Consider the following 14142-nt stretch of genomic DNA (forward strand, 5'->3'; position numbering starts at 1 on the left):
GAATCTGATGGGTGAGCGGTGGTGCATTTGTAGCTCAAGAGAAAGGCATTCAAACGTGCGGAAGGAGCTGAAAGGAGAAGCCTTCAGTTGAAGGGAGTTCCTAAAGATGACTGCAACACCTCCCCCAACGCTGTCAGTTCTGTCATTCCTAAGTAAAGAATAGCCTGTGGGTAATAGGAGATCAAAGATAGAGTGAGAGGTATCGTTGAACCAGGTCTCTGTGAGAAAGAGCATGTCTATATTGTGAAAGATGATGGTATCGGAGATTTCAAGTTTGTGTTTTACCGCAGTTGTGGAGCCGAAAGCGCAGCTCTGTCAAGACTGTTTTGGTGACGGGGGCACTTGGGCTCTGAAGGGTGATCCTGATATTGTGTTTATACGAGGGTGCTCGGGAGTGTTTAGGTGGATGCTTGGTTCTGACAGAGGAGATGGTCAGAATAGAGTAGATAGTAGTGTTACTGGGAGGTGCAGGTTGCAGAAGGGAGGCATTCAAAGGCTTGTGTGAGTTGACGAAGTTTGTAGATGACAGATTCAGCTTGGCTATAGTGGGGTGAGGGGGCGAGGTGCATCTCATGGGATGGTGAGGGTTTTCCAAAGGAGTAGAGGTGTATGGAAAGGTGGAAATCTTGGAGCCTAAAAGTGAAATGGCAGTTACAAGCTGGGAGATGGAGGTGATCAGAGAGTCTAGCTTATTTTGCAGACAGAGTAAGGCAGAGCACGGATGGTTGGGTGGCTTGATGGAAACGGGAGGGGGTGGAAGCGGTGGTGGAAGGCAGGGAGAGGTGGGGGTACAGGAGGGGAGTTGGGGTATAGGGTTCAAAAGTGGGGAAAGGTGGAGGTTGAGAGCGGGAGTTGGTGAGTCAGAGGTGAAGGGAGAGTTGTCTTTGTTGGAGTTGCAAGAAGGAAAGGAATTAAGGACAAATTTAGGGGGAGATGGGTGCGGATCAGGGCGGTATGGTAGAAGGAGAGGGGAGGCCTGAGTGGCGTCATGGGAATGTAGGGGGTTAGGGAGGAAAAGAGGGGAGGTGATTGAAGAGGTCCTGTCATCGAGAAGGGGTGGCTGTGAGGAAACTGGCATCTGGCAGAGTGAGGGGGGTTGGGAGAATGGGAAGCTGAAGAAAGGAAGTGGTTCTGCTGTGCTCAAGGGGAGGGAAATGGAAAGAGTTACCAAGGGGGTAAAGGGGGTAGCACAGCATAGCTAAAGGAGTGGGGGGAAGGAGAGAGATGCAATGGGTTTGTGGAGAAATCGGGGTGAATAACGAGGGGAGGAAGGGGTAGAGGAGAGGGGGGGAAGGAGGAATAAGGGGAGCATAGGGAAGGTTAACCGGGGGAGAGGGTTGGAGGAGAGGTGTACTGAAAAGGGGTGTGGCAGGTAGGAGTATGGGTGAGGTGAAGAGATTGGGGAACCGGGATGGTGCAGATTGGACGAGGAGCGTATTCGTTAGAGGTAAGGCTGAAGTGATAAATGGCGGAGCAAACTGTAAGGGGGGAGGCATAGGTGAGGAGGGCACAGGGGAGGGGGAGGGAAGAGGGGCTACCAGTGCTTCTCGAGGGTGCACCCTGATGGAATGTAGGGGGGTCAGGGGAGGAGAAAGTGAGTAGTGGGTGGAGCTAGATGAAGAGTCACGGGATAACCCAGTCACAGAGGAGGGGAGTAGGGAGGGGAAGAGGTGGTCAAAGAGCGAGAGACAGGTGTCTTTGCCTTGGATCATGACAGTACCGTTGTTATAGAGTGAGATAGTGAGGTAGCCGTTGAAACGCGTAGAGGGGGACATTTTTAGTTGTTTGCCATGAGGGATAGAGGAGGAGGAGGTGACGTTAAGGGAATTATATAAGCTGGTGGACCAAGAGGGGGTGTCGTGAGTGAAGAAGATGAAATCGTTTTTGAGCCTCCCAAAACGACCATTATAAAATTGATCAACAAAAAGGGAATCAGGGAAACGTTCAATAGTGTTATGCTTCAATCGTTTTACTGAAGCTTTCGTCTGGTTGGGAGGATACATGATTTTGTAGCAATTAATTCCAGCCTTAACTCGAGTGGTGGCCATGTTGGGAAAATGAGACGGGAGAGGGTGAGGGGATATGAGAAGGGTGTTACTAGGAAAGCGGTGGTGATGAGAAGTAGAAGAGCAAGAAGGGGGCACATATTCCAAATGTTGGGTGAAGAAATCAGAACTAATGTGCCGTCTGGGAAGTGGGGTTGGTTTTTGATGGGCCCTCATCTAGGTATGCATGATGTCACATGGCACTAGATAAACGAAGGAATTCTTTACATATGATAGGACCAACTGGATCACTTTCAGAACCATCACAAAGCAAATTTGGTCAAAGTAGAACAGATTATAAAAGAACACCCAGTGACCACTGGTGATCACTGAACTTAGCATCAGCCTGTGACAGAATCCCATTTGGCACCAAACGTGTTGTACGCCCATAATCTCAACAGACTACTATTGCACCCTAATCTCCTGAGAATAACAAACATTAGGGGCAAAGAGCATGGGGTGGAACAAAATCTGACTAACAAGGTCTAAATATGCAAAATCTGACTAACGAGGTCTAAATATGCACGACAACCTCGTCATCATAAGACCACTTTTAGCGGAGCTCAGAACAGGGTGCGAAACTCATAACATTTCCAAGCACCATATGTCTGTATAAGGGCCTGGCGCCCTACATACCTCGCAGTCTCCCAGGCCAACTGGCCATCTAAGCAGGGGACAAAGATGCCCTGAATCCATAAAGTCAAGGAAAGTGTTTTAAACGATGCAGCTGGCACTACTTGCTGCACAGCTGTTAAAGGTTTGAACGGTGCAGCTGGCACTACTTGCTGCGTAGCTGTAAAAGGCCTAAACGGTGCAGCTGGCACTACTCGCTGCGCAGCTGTAAAAGGCCTAAACGGTGCAGCTGGCACTACTTGCTGCGCAGCTGTAAAGGGCTTAAACAATGCATCTGGTACTGCTTGCTGCACAGCTGTTCATGACCTAAATGGAGTAGCTGGCACTACTTGCTGCGCAGCTGTAGAAAGGCCTAAATGGTGCAGCTGGCACTACTTGCTGCGCAGCTGTAAACGGCCTAAACGGTGCAGGTGGCACTACTTGTTGCACAGCTGTAGATGAGGCAACATGTCAAATGCCGCAAAGCTGTTTAGTTAGAACAAAATTTGTGCCAACACAGTCCCCCCATCGTTCTGCTGTGCTGTATCAGTTGTACTACAGTCCTTCGATATGGCAGCAGATGCATTAGAAAAGCGGGTTGTTACATGCCCCCCAAGGTTACCCCCCACTCCTTACTACTCCAAGGGTGGTGCTCCGCCGACGGTGCTCGCCTCCTTCCGCGGTGTAGAATAACCCCGGAGGTGAGCGGGAAGCGTTTTTATCCCTGACTCTCGGAAGCTCCCAGTTCTGGTCACATGATGTGCGTCGTGCACGTGATGACTTGAACGTGGCCGTGTCGTCCCGCGTCATCTGGAACTCTATCCTAATATATTCAGGGTGCCTGATGTTGTAATGCCGGTCACTGTTCCAACGCTTCGTGGCTGCATGTGCAACATTGCATACCGAGGCACAGTACGTGGTTCTGAGACATTCTCCCAACCAGAAAAAGGTTACTGAGTCTTACGAAAGCGAAAAAGCAAAGTTGTTTGTCCGTGCAAACAAATGTCTGCTAAGCAGAAGTATAACTGCAGAATGAGAATCCGTTTGTATCTATTTCGAGCTGCAAGACAGCTGGTAGGACAGCCGGATGACAGACCTTTCATGGGCACAAGAGAGTGAGTTGTGCGTTATGGGTGCTGCAGGGAATATACATCAATGGTGTAGAGGTTTGTTGACTTTATTATATTTTCTATTTTACAACGTGTAACCATTATTCATATTCTTGATAGGTCTTGAATTACACCTGGGCACGCACAAAAAAAAGTGCACATAAAAGTGCAAGTATTTTTTTTAAAACATATTCTCTATTACAATTAGTCACATTCATGCCTCGAGTTATAAATATGTGTAAGATTCATACGAAATTCCAGAGATGACATATTGTAGCTGCAAAATATCAAGTGTAACGGTGGGATGCACTGCCTGATAATCTGATTAATCTCTCTAATCTATTAATCAACAATTTGTACCAAGGGGTGCATACCCACTGCCTGTTCTGACCTGCAGGCTATAATCAATAGTGTTGAGACAGGAAGAAAACCCTGTGTGGGTAGCACTGTTCCTGTGGCAATTGATGCCAAGAGTATTCTAACAAATATCCAATTCAATCAAAAAACTTTAAAATGAAAATGTGACCAACACATGTTTTTTACTCCTATCTGTGTTCAACTCACAGCATTAGACAGTATATTTATTCATGAAATTATAGTGCAAACCGTATCTAAACATATATTTAAGTGGATTTCAGCTCCACCCGTTTTTTCAAAAATCCATTTACAATATGCAACATCTGTTATGAACATAGAAAATATATCAAAAATGAAAATGGACACTTGTTACACTTTACAACCTCAGGTTCAAGGAAGAAGAGTACCCTCAAAAAACTCAATGCTATTCGGAGTGCGGTATATGTGTTTCATCCGCCCCGCATTGAAGTATAGGCAGTTATCATTGGGATTTTTTCAGTGCGTTGGCTGCCAGCCTCATCCAGAGGCACCTCTGGGTTGTATGGTTCAGTGTCCAGAGATTGAGGGTTTCCCCACTTACAATGTGAAAAAAGAAAAGAGACGTGATGTGCAAAAAATGGTAATTAAAAATGAGAAGACAACCCCAAGGATTTATTAAGGGGTAGGTTCTCAGTAGGTTTAAAATAATGTGATACTTAATTCAGACCGAGTTACTAGGTCTGTGAGTATATGGATTATTGTGGATTCGTCGACATGTTTCAGCTCCTTAGGCCCGAGGGGTCTGTGAAGCTTTCGTCAGGACTTACAAAACAAAGAAAGTATACTCACACTATTTGTGCAGTATTGGTTTTGTCTTTTCAAGATAGGAACAATTATCCAGTTTCTGAATTTGTAGAACTCGTTGCTTCCTGCGGGGGAGGTCGCTTTTTAAGCGCAGGGCCGCGTGTGGAGAGTTTCCTGACTAGTGCTGGCTCTGCCCCCGGATACTTCCACAATAATCCATATACTCACAGACCTAGTAACTCGGTCTGAATTAAGCCATGTTGTATTCATATTAAATGTGGATGTGTTGATGACCTTATCACCCTATGTAGGAGGCTGGCTTAGTATATAATGCACACTTATTTAAGGGAAGCACCTTGCCCTAATCCAGACAACCCTTATGGTGGTTTTAGTGGTCTTAGTCAACCTTAGAAAGATATCTAAGTGGTAGTTGTGGAGAGCAACCTTCAGGCTTAGTCCAGAAGGAGTCTTAAGCAACTTGTTTTACCAGATCTAATCATGTAGTGTAGGTTAAATTAAACAGAAACATACAGTGTAGTTATAAAAATATGACCGTTTATTACACAACGCTCACTAGCTCATCGGTATATCTCCTACTCGTAGATAACATTACAAATACACAAGAATACTTCAATTGCAAGAGGTAAGTAAGCACAATGCACGGTAGTCACCAGGGGGAGACCAAACCATATACTAAGAAAGTGTAATGCGAACTGCGACCAAAGTCGGGACTTGGACCAGGAGACTCAGAAGAGCTGGATACACAAGAAACCACCTAAGGTAAGTACCAAAGAACCCCAAAGAGGCTGTGTGCAAAGTGTAAACACAGCCGCACACTCAATAGAAGTCAAAGGGAAAGTCTCAGTTGCAGTTTTTCAGAAGGACCCTTCCCAGTGGTCCCTGAAGAACCCTGTTCAAGACAGAAGGTTGGAAAGTTACCCCACCAGTGGATACACCAGGAAACAGGATACCTAAATCAGTTAAGTCAGGTACATAGGTGCAAAGTGACGTTGGAAACCGCTGTAGATCACAATGGAGGACTTCAGAAAATATGCCACTGGCGAAGACTGTGCAGAGTCCAGTGGAATCCAAGGGTGGATTCTTGAAGAGATGAAACTGCAAGCAGACGAGACAGAGTATATGCCATTCGAGGGTGACCAGGAAGCATGGAAGAGCAATGCCCACCAATGACTGAAGATGCAGGAGTGCTGACGGTAACCTTGTCGCTGCAGCTGTGAGGACCAGGCGACGCTGAGGAAGACCAGGAGCCGTGCACAAGCTATCCCATGTTGGAAGTCGAGAACCAGGACCAGCACCACCAAACCTTAGCAGCAGCAACAGATGTGGAAAACAACAAAGGAGAAACATTGAGGCCAGCAAGGTCCAAGGGACTCATCAGGCGCCGGAGAGTCCTAGCAGGCCCCGAGAAAGCAGGAGAGCCCACTGAGCAGGAGAAGATCCTCGAGAGCACCCACAGTCCGAAGGCACAGGATTCGCACGAGGACCTCAAACAGCTCGCCAAAGATGAAGGGCCACGGTGCAGAGGATGCAGTGAGGACCCTGATCTTGGCACGAAGAGATGCTGAAGCTTCTTGTAGCCCGAAGATGTCTAGAGTGCAGAGCCAACAAGCCTTGGCAACGGCTAGTAGACTCAGTGCACGGGGGTTTGTTCCCAGCGGTTCTGACGAGGGATACTGGCCTCAAAATTGCAGAGAGGACAGGTCAGGCCTCGAGGGAGTTGCAGAACCACCACCTGTGTTGCTGAGCCCTTTGTAGTCCGTGGGATGTCAGGAGCAGCATACCAGTCAGCTTTGTTGCGCTGCCTGCAAGAGCAGGAGAGTGATTCCTTCACTCTAAGGGGGAAAGGGAGATTACTTTGGGTGTCCTTGATGCCCACAGGTCTGGTGAAATCCTGGCAGAAGCAGAGACACAGACGGCGAAGAAGAGTTGCAGAACAGCGAGATCAAGAGCAGTAGGAGTCTACCTTGGTGCAGTTTCGGTTCCATGGGAAGTTCAAGTTTCCAGACGGTTGAAGAGTGACGTGGTTTCAGGCTTGCATCATGTCCCACGACGAATCTTAGGACTCACCCACAGGTAAGCCCTTTTATACCCTAAAAAAGGGATTAGGACGTCTTAGGGGACCATCTCAGAGGAGGGGCTGGACAGAGACGAGGATACTCCCATGTACTTTGTTCAGTTTCGCACCAACAAAGCAGTCTGGTGGCTCTGGCAAGTGCTCCCACCCCAGCCCAATACACTGAGTCCTGTTGGGAGGTGGTCACACCTCCCCTTGACAGGAAACCTGTTGTTATACCTTTCCACGCTCGAGCTCTGCTCAGCAGCATGGGGCAGAATTGTGTCTGGGGTCGACAGCAGCAGTAGCTTGCTGTAAGACCCTGGAAGGCTGTTACCAGGAGTACTGGGGGTTTCCCGGAGGTGCCCCCAGTGCATGGAATAATATCTCCAACACGGGTAATGGCGTTGGGGTATGTTTCTAGCATGTTTGATACCAAACATGCCCAGGTTCGGCACAGTGCTGACGCATGGCCACAATATGTACCAAAATGGCTAACCGCACTTACAAAGCCTGGAGAAACGACTCTGAGGTTTGTAGGTGGCGTCCTGCTCAAGCAGGGGTACCCTCACAATTGTAACTCAGCACCCTGCATTCAGGATTGAAAGGCCTGCCTTAGGAATGACTTATAGGTTGTGAACTCGGATATAATAAAACGTATATCTGTTGTAAGTGGTGCTAGCACCAGCTTACACAGGCTGCAATGGCAGGCCTGTAGTCACAGTTTGAGTGGTGTCTTATGGGTGGCATATTGCATGCTACAGCCCATGGGAGACCTCTTGTGTACCTATGCCCTGGGTACCTTAGTACTATACAGTGGCGGCCAGTGCAGGTAAGCATGGTGGGGTGAGGCAGGGTAGGTGGGGAGTGACAGACAACGGAATAGGCAAAATAAAAAAATAATCCCACTTACCTTGCACACGCCTATGCGGCGAAAGCTAGGTAAGTGGTTTTATTTTGCCTATTCTGTTGTCTGTCACTCCCCCCACACCCTGACCTGCCCATCTACACATACAGGCCGCGACTAGTACCATATACTAGGGACTTACTTGGGTACACCAGTAGCCAATGGTGGAGGTACAGAAGTACTTACCAAGTCAAATTTATGGAGGAAGCACAGTGACTGGGGTCCTAATTATCAGGATCCCAGTCAGAGTAGTCAAAAAAATGAACTTACAATAGGAAAAATTGGGGGTAACCATGAAAGCCGATCCTACTTTCCTAAACCCTATCAATTGGTATCTAGGTGCATACTTTCAAAATTGTATTTTCCGTACAATTCATGTTACTAGAAATAAGACTTAGGGCCATATGTATCAAGAAAACGATTTGCAATTCTGAATTAGCGATTATTACCGAATCGCTAATTCAGAATCGCAAATCGGGATGTATCAACGCAATCGCAAATTTTTAGCGATTCGGAGAAAATCGCTAAAAATTTGCACGATGCAAAACAGTGATTCCTTAAAGGTAAAAAATCGCAATTTAGCGAGTTCGCAACCAGTATTTCGCTAAATAGCGCGATCGCAGCCCGGAAATCGCTAAATTGCGATGTTCCCACGTGATAAATCGCAATTTAGCGATTTTCTAGAAACATCCAATCGCAATCCTGATGCATAATGATGACATCACCATCCAGGAAGTGAAAGATTACCCAAGGTGCTTCAGGACAGACAGAGAGCGTGAGAGTGTTGTTTGGAAGTCAGGAGCAATGGCAGAAGGTGGAAACCAGGATGTCCCAGAAAGCCAGCAGGACCAGCAAGAAGGGGAAGCAGGCAGGAAGAGGAAACTAAAGTTTTCAGAGGCTCAACTGGAGACCCTCATCACCGAAATGGGGCCACACCATGAGGCACTATTTGGGAGGAGTTCCCACAAGGTTCCAGAAGCCAGCAAAAGGAGGATTTGGGAGGGCATCCAAGCCAAAGTGAATGCCCTAGGAGTCACCCACAGGACAGTGGAAGTGTTGAGGAAGCGCTGGTATGACCTGAGACAGCGCTCCAAGGAGAAGTTGGCTGCCAGACTGGAGCAGTCCCAGCTCACCGGTGGAGTAACCTCCCACATCCCTGACTCTACACCACTGGAGGAGCTGGTAGAGGCCACACTGCCTACACAGACTGTTGCGGGCGTGTCAGTGCTCGACAGCTCAGCACAACCTGCTGCAAGACCAGGTAAGAAGCATGCCTCCCCACCCTAAACCACCCCCAGCAACCCCCTGCAGCAACCTAGGGATTAGGGGAACCACATGGCAGGCTAGAGCAATTACACAGGCAGACACAGCAATGCATTATGGGAGTTGTAGTCACCATAGACTGTAATGTTGAAAGTAGCTACAGATTTTAACTTAGTACAATTTTTCAGGTCAGGATAGGTGAATGACACAAGTAAAGTCAGGGAAGACTGTGAAAAATTTATTTGAACATCACATATAATGGAAAAAAAATTAACGTGTGCTGTTCTATCCACAGCACCTGCAAGTGGGAAGGCTACAGCCACTGCACCTGAGACAGGACCCCAAACCTCTGGAGAAAGCAGCCATGGCAATGATTCAGATGGGGAGGACAGTCCTTTCATCCGGCCACAGGGACAAAGTAGGAGGAACGTCAGGCCATTGAGGATTAGGGATGACGATCACGATGAAAATGATAATGTGCAGTCTGATGCACCAGTACCCCAGCAGCGGAGTCCAGAGCAATGTCCAGAGGCAGGCGTAGACCCCGCACGGCCATCAGCTCCAATGTCCAACAGGAGGAATCTGTGTTCGCAGGCCTGGAGATGCACATGCTGCAGGTTCACCGGCTGCAAGCGAAGCACATGAAGGCCATTCAGAGGGAGATCAGGGCAGGGAACAGAGGCATACGGAAGGAAATCAGGGGGGCTGTGCATGAGCTAACTGCAGAGTTGAGAGCGGAACGCGCAGCCAGGCGCAAAGAAATGGCCGCATGGACCACTACACGCGTGCTATTAATCGCCTGGCTTCCCTCACCAATATGCTGGCAAGGCGTGCCATAGAGACACAGCGTGAATTCTCCCATGGTATCCAGGACATAGCCACTGTAGTGGTGCAGTCAACTGCCACCCTTGACGAGCTGCGTGCGCTGCGCACTGCTGGACCCCGGGTGCTTACCCCCGTGAGGAGGACTCATAGTCGGTCCGGAGCTCAAACACACCACCACCCACTCTTGAGAGGCGCCGTAGTGGCCGGAGCACCAGGCCTGCCACACTACAATAGTGACTGTTTTGAAAAGCAAATACCACACAGGGGAGTTATGGTGCCAGCAACAGTGTAGCACTTGCTGCACTAATGACTGATTGAGTAGCACTGTGATGGAAACATGTGCTTTTGTTTTGGAGACTTCATCCATGTTTCTTTTGGATGTGTTACATTGTTGCAATTGGGTAGTAAACACGTTTGCAAAGCAAGAAGTTGTCAGTGTATCATTTTCACTCACCTAGAAGTAGTTTCGCATGATCTCATCACGCCTCTGACGGCCAGCTGCAGCAGCAGCTACGCCAGCTTCCATGTGTATGGGTCCAGGTCCCTCCACGTCAGAGGCGTCGGAGTCACTCAACTCCATAGGTGTCCCTTTTCTGGTTGCAATGTTGTGGAGCATGGCACATGCTACAACAATTTTGCAGCACGTCTCAGGGCTGTATTGGAGGGCTCCTCCACTCTTGTGTATGCATCTGAATCTGCTCTTCAAAATCCCAAATGTTCTCTCGATGGTGCCTCTTGTGGAAATGTGTGCCCGGTTGTAGCGCCGCTGCCCAGCAGTGGCAGGATTCAGGTAGGGTGTCAGGATGAAATCCCGGACTGCATAGGCACTGTCCCCTGTGGATAGAAATGTGTAAAGGTCAGTCACTGTGATGCACATGCTGGCCATGTCAAATGTGGGCTGACAGTGTGTGCTGTTACCTAGTAGGTATCCCTCTCCAAATTCCCCTCTTGAGAGTCTACGGTATAGCCCACTGTTTCGGAATACGAAGGCGTCATATGTGCTTCCAGGGTACTTTGCCACTATATCGGTGATAATGTTTTTGGCATCACACACCATCTGAATGTTCAGTGAGTGGTAGCATTTCCTGTTCCGGAATACATACTCTATGTTGGAGGGGGGTGAAATGGCTACATGTGTTCCATCTATACATCCTATGACGTGGGGAAATTGGGCTATGTTGTAAAATTCCTGCTTGGTCTGTGCTAGTTCCTGTGGGGTGCTGGGGAAGTGTATGTGATGTTGCATCCTATGTGTCATGGCGTCGAGGAACGCATGGAAAAAGCGCGACAGGGCACTCTGTGACACCCCACCTGCAGTGGCTATGACCCCCTGGAAACTACCTGAGGCCAGCAGGTGTAGTGAACAGAGGACCTGGATGTGAGTGGGTATGGCTTGTGTCCTGCGGGTGGGGTGTTCTAGGTGGGGCCTGAGTTCCTCTATCAAATCAAGTATGCTGTCTTCCTCCAGTCTGTAATGAGTGTAGATATCCTCCTCAGTGTGTTGAAAGATGGTGGTGCGTAACCGGAATATCCTCTCCTGACGTCTCCTCCTCTGCGCCAGAGCTCTCACTCTTCGCCTCCTCACTATCATGTACAGGCCGGACATTGTGGTAGGGAGTGTGTTGCATTCTGGGCTGCAATTTATAGTTTGCACCTGGTTACCACCTGCTCCCACTTGATGGTAATTGCGATTCCTTATTTTGCGATTTTGAGTATTTCGCTATTTGCGATTGTTTGATACATTCCATTGCGATTTCTGAATTGCGATTTCCACTTTAGCGATTTTCGCTAACAGGTTTCATCGCTAATTTGGAAATCGCTGTTGTAATCGCTATTTAGCATTGTCGCTACGCTTGGGAATCGCTAATTTGCGATTCCTTATTTTGCGTGCGTTTTTGGCTTCATACATTGCGATTAGCGATTTTTGAGTCGCAAACGGTACTTTTTACCGATTCGCAGCGTTTGCGACTGATTTTTGGCTTCATACATATGGCCCTTAATGTGGCTGTGCAATTACAATGAACTACTGCTGCCACTTTAATAGTTATTGCATGCCCATTAAACGCCTCTCAGCCTGCTGTCTTACTACCTCTATTGTTTCTCAAAATAGATAAAAATGAATTCCCCTTACTAGATTTACTTAACAGGCTTAGGGCTGTACAAACATTTTATATCTTGGCTTTAAGACTCATTCTCTACGGTGCTAGGTTAGGGTCATTCCACTTATGCTGCTGCATTGTTAGGTTCAGTTTTAGCCACTTTCCCATTTCCACTTCATCTGAGATTTTTTATGAGCAGTATCATGCAGATGTTTCTTGCAGATACAATATCAGTTTTTAATATATCCACTTGCACTTTTATAATTTGTGATCAGTAAACATCCAGAATGGCCTTTTTTAACCAACCCTTGTACTGTTGACTTCTTTCTGAAATACTCTGAGCTGATGCCTATTATAATTAATAAATATAAACCACATATACAGTAACTAACTTGCAAAAACTCTCTCAGCTCTGTCATTTAATGTGCTGTAGTGTAGTAACATTAATGGACATGCTCATATTCCAGGATCTTGTGTTTCACAGTATTCTTTTTTTATTGAGTTTAACAACATAGCATTGTATGCTTGAAAATACAGTGTAAAATATGCATGTTTGTTACAGGATTTCAATATAACATACAGTTTTGGCGTCTAGGGAACAGTTCACTTTTTTCATTCTACCGATCCTGTCGCCGATCAGCTTCAGGAATGTCATCTATTCAGTGTGACCATTATGGCTCACCTGCTTGGGTAGCATCTACTTGTGTGCTTTGACATTGCATGCCTTGTGTAAACCCTTCATTTCTTACTTTAACAGATTGGTGATTGTGGCTTGTTATGTAATAAAAAGTTTTTTAGGGGCTGAATACTTTATATTGATTTCTGGTCGGTCTAATGTGTATACTTTATTGGTGACCCACAGCTTTATTTTACTATGCTGGTCATGGATATGAACATCCTGGGAGAAATTATATGGTGCCAATTGATGCTCCTCAACCATACCTGCCCGAAAACTGCATAAGTGTTCAAAAAATCCTGCAAAGAATGCAAGAAAGGAAAACTGCTCTGAACGTGGTACTGTTGGACACTTGCAGAAAATGGTATGTTTTTCTTGTGCAACAAAATATATTCTAATAGTTTTAAAAAAATTATTCTGATTCATAAATACAATCTGTTTATGTCATAGGCCATATAAGGGATAGAAGGCATATTTTAAATTCAATATTAAGCTCATGCTTGACACCATTACAAATTCATATAGATCAAATGTGGGATAGTGTAGAAGAGGGGTCTCCAACCTTTTCTCTGATAGGATTTACTTATGCTCAATTAAAATCATCCGAGCTACCTATATTATTAGTATTATAAAAGTGATAATTTCAAACAACAGTGGGCGCCCTGTGCAGAAATGCCAGCAGTGATCTCCTAAGTGCATCAGGCAGGGTTGCCTACAGTAATGTAAAAAGGCTTTACCAATTTGGAATGCCTTTACATGGGTAATACACAACAGCCATAGCTGCATAGCTCCTAGCACTAAGTAATAATATTAGTAATAAATCTCCTCAACAATACCCGATTTATTACTCAAATATAATCTTTCAATACATTTTGTACACTCAATCATTTTTCTCCAAACATAAACTCATATGTTTTGTCACGAATACGGACTTTTTAATTTTGATATTCAATTTCAATTTCAATTTATTTGAATATGATTTGGAACTCGATTGAGATCCACATATGAACAAAACATAGTTAACAACAGGAATTGCAAAAACATAAAATCCACAAGATACATTCCATTTATACAAAAAAAACAGAAAATGGGAGTCATATCTGTTAATATAATTCTAAAAAACATTTAAAAAAGTTAAAAATTCTGAAACAGAACATTTCATTGGGAGGGTTGAAAGTGGCATCACGTAAAGATTTAGCAGAGGAAATGCTTAACTGTAAACATATAGGTCTCACCCACTTTCGACGGTGGACCATTAGGGCAGGGCATATAAAAGGATATGGGCAATATCCTGAATTGAGTTGTCATTGCTACATAAATTACATTTGTCGCAACAACCATGCCATCTAGCTAGTAATTAATTTAAAGGGAGAAGATCATGTCTCAAGAGGA

At 46.1% G+C, this 14142-nt stretch overlaps 1 protein-coding gene across 7 annotated transcripts in view; it reads left to right on the forward strand.

The window, feature by feature from the left end:
• Nucleotides 1-14142, forward strand: part of LOC147729139 (mucosa-associated lymphoid tissue lymphoma translocation protein 1-like) — a 1401591-nt gene that overhangs the window by 1031766 nt on the left and 355683 nt on the right. For all 7 annotated transcript variants that reach the window (XM_086959432.1, XM_086959437.1, XM_086959431.1 and 4 more), the window contains one exon: nucleotides 12937-13114. In XM_086959432.1, the coding sequence (XP_086815558.1) occupies nucleotides 12937-13114 (178 nt within the window). The remainder of the gene's footprint in view (nucleotides 1-12936; nucleotides 13115-14142) is intronic.

The sequence above is a fragment of the Lissotriton vulgaris genome, chromosome 2_2 (assembly GCF_964263255.1).
Source record: "Lissotriton vulgaris chromosome 2_2, aLisVul1.2, whole genome shotgun sequence".
Lineage (NCBI taxonomy): Eukaryota > Metazoa > Chordata > Amphibia > Caudata > Salamandridae > Lissotriton > Lissotriton vulgaris.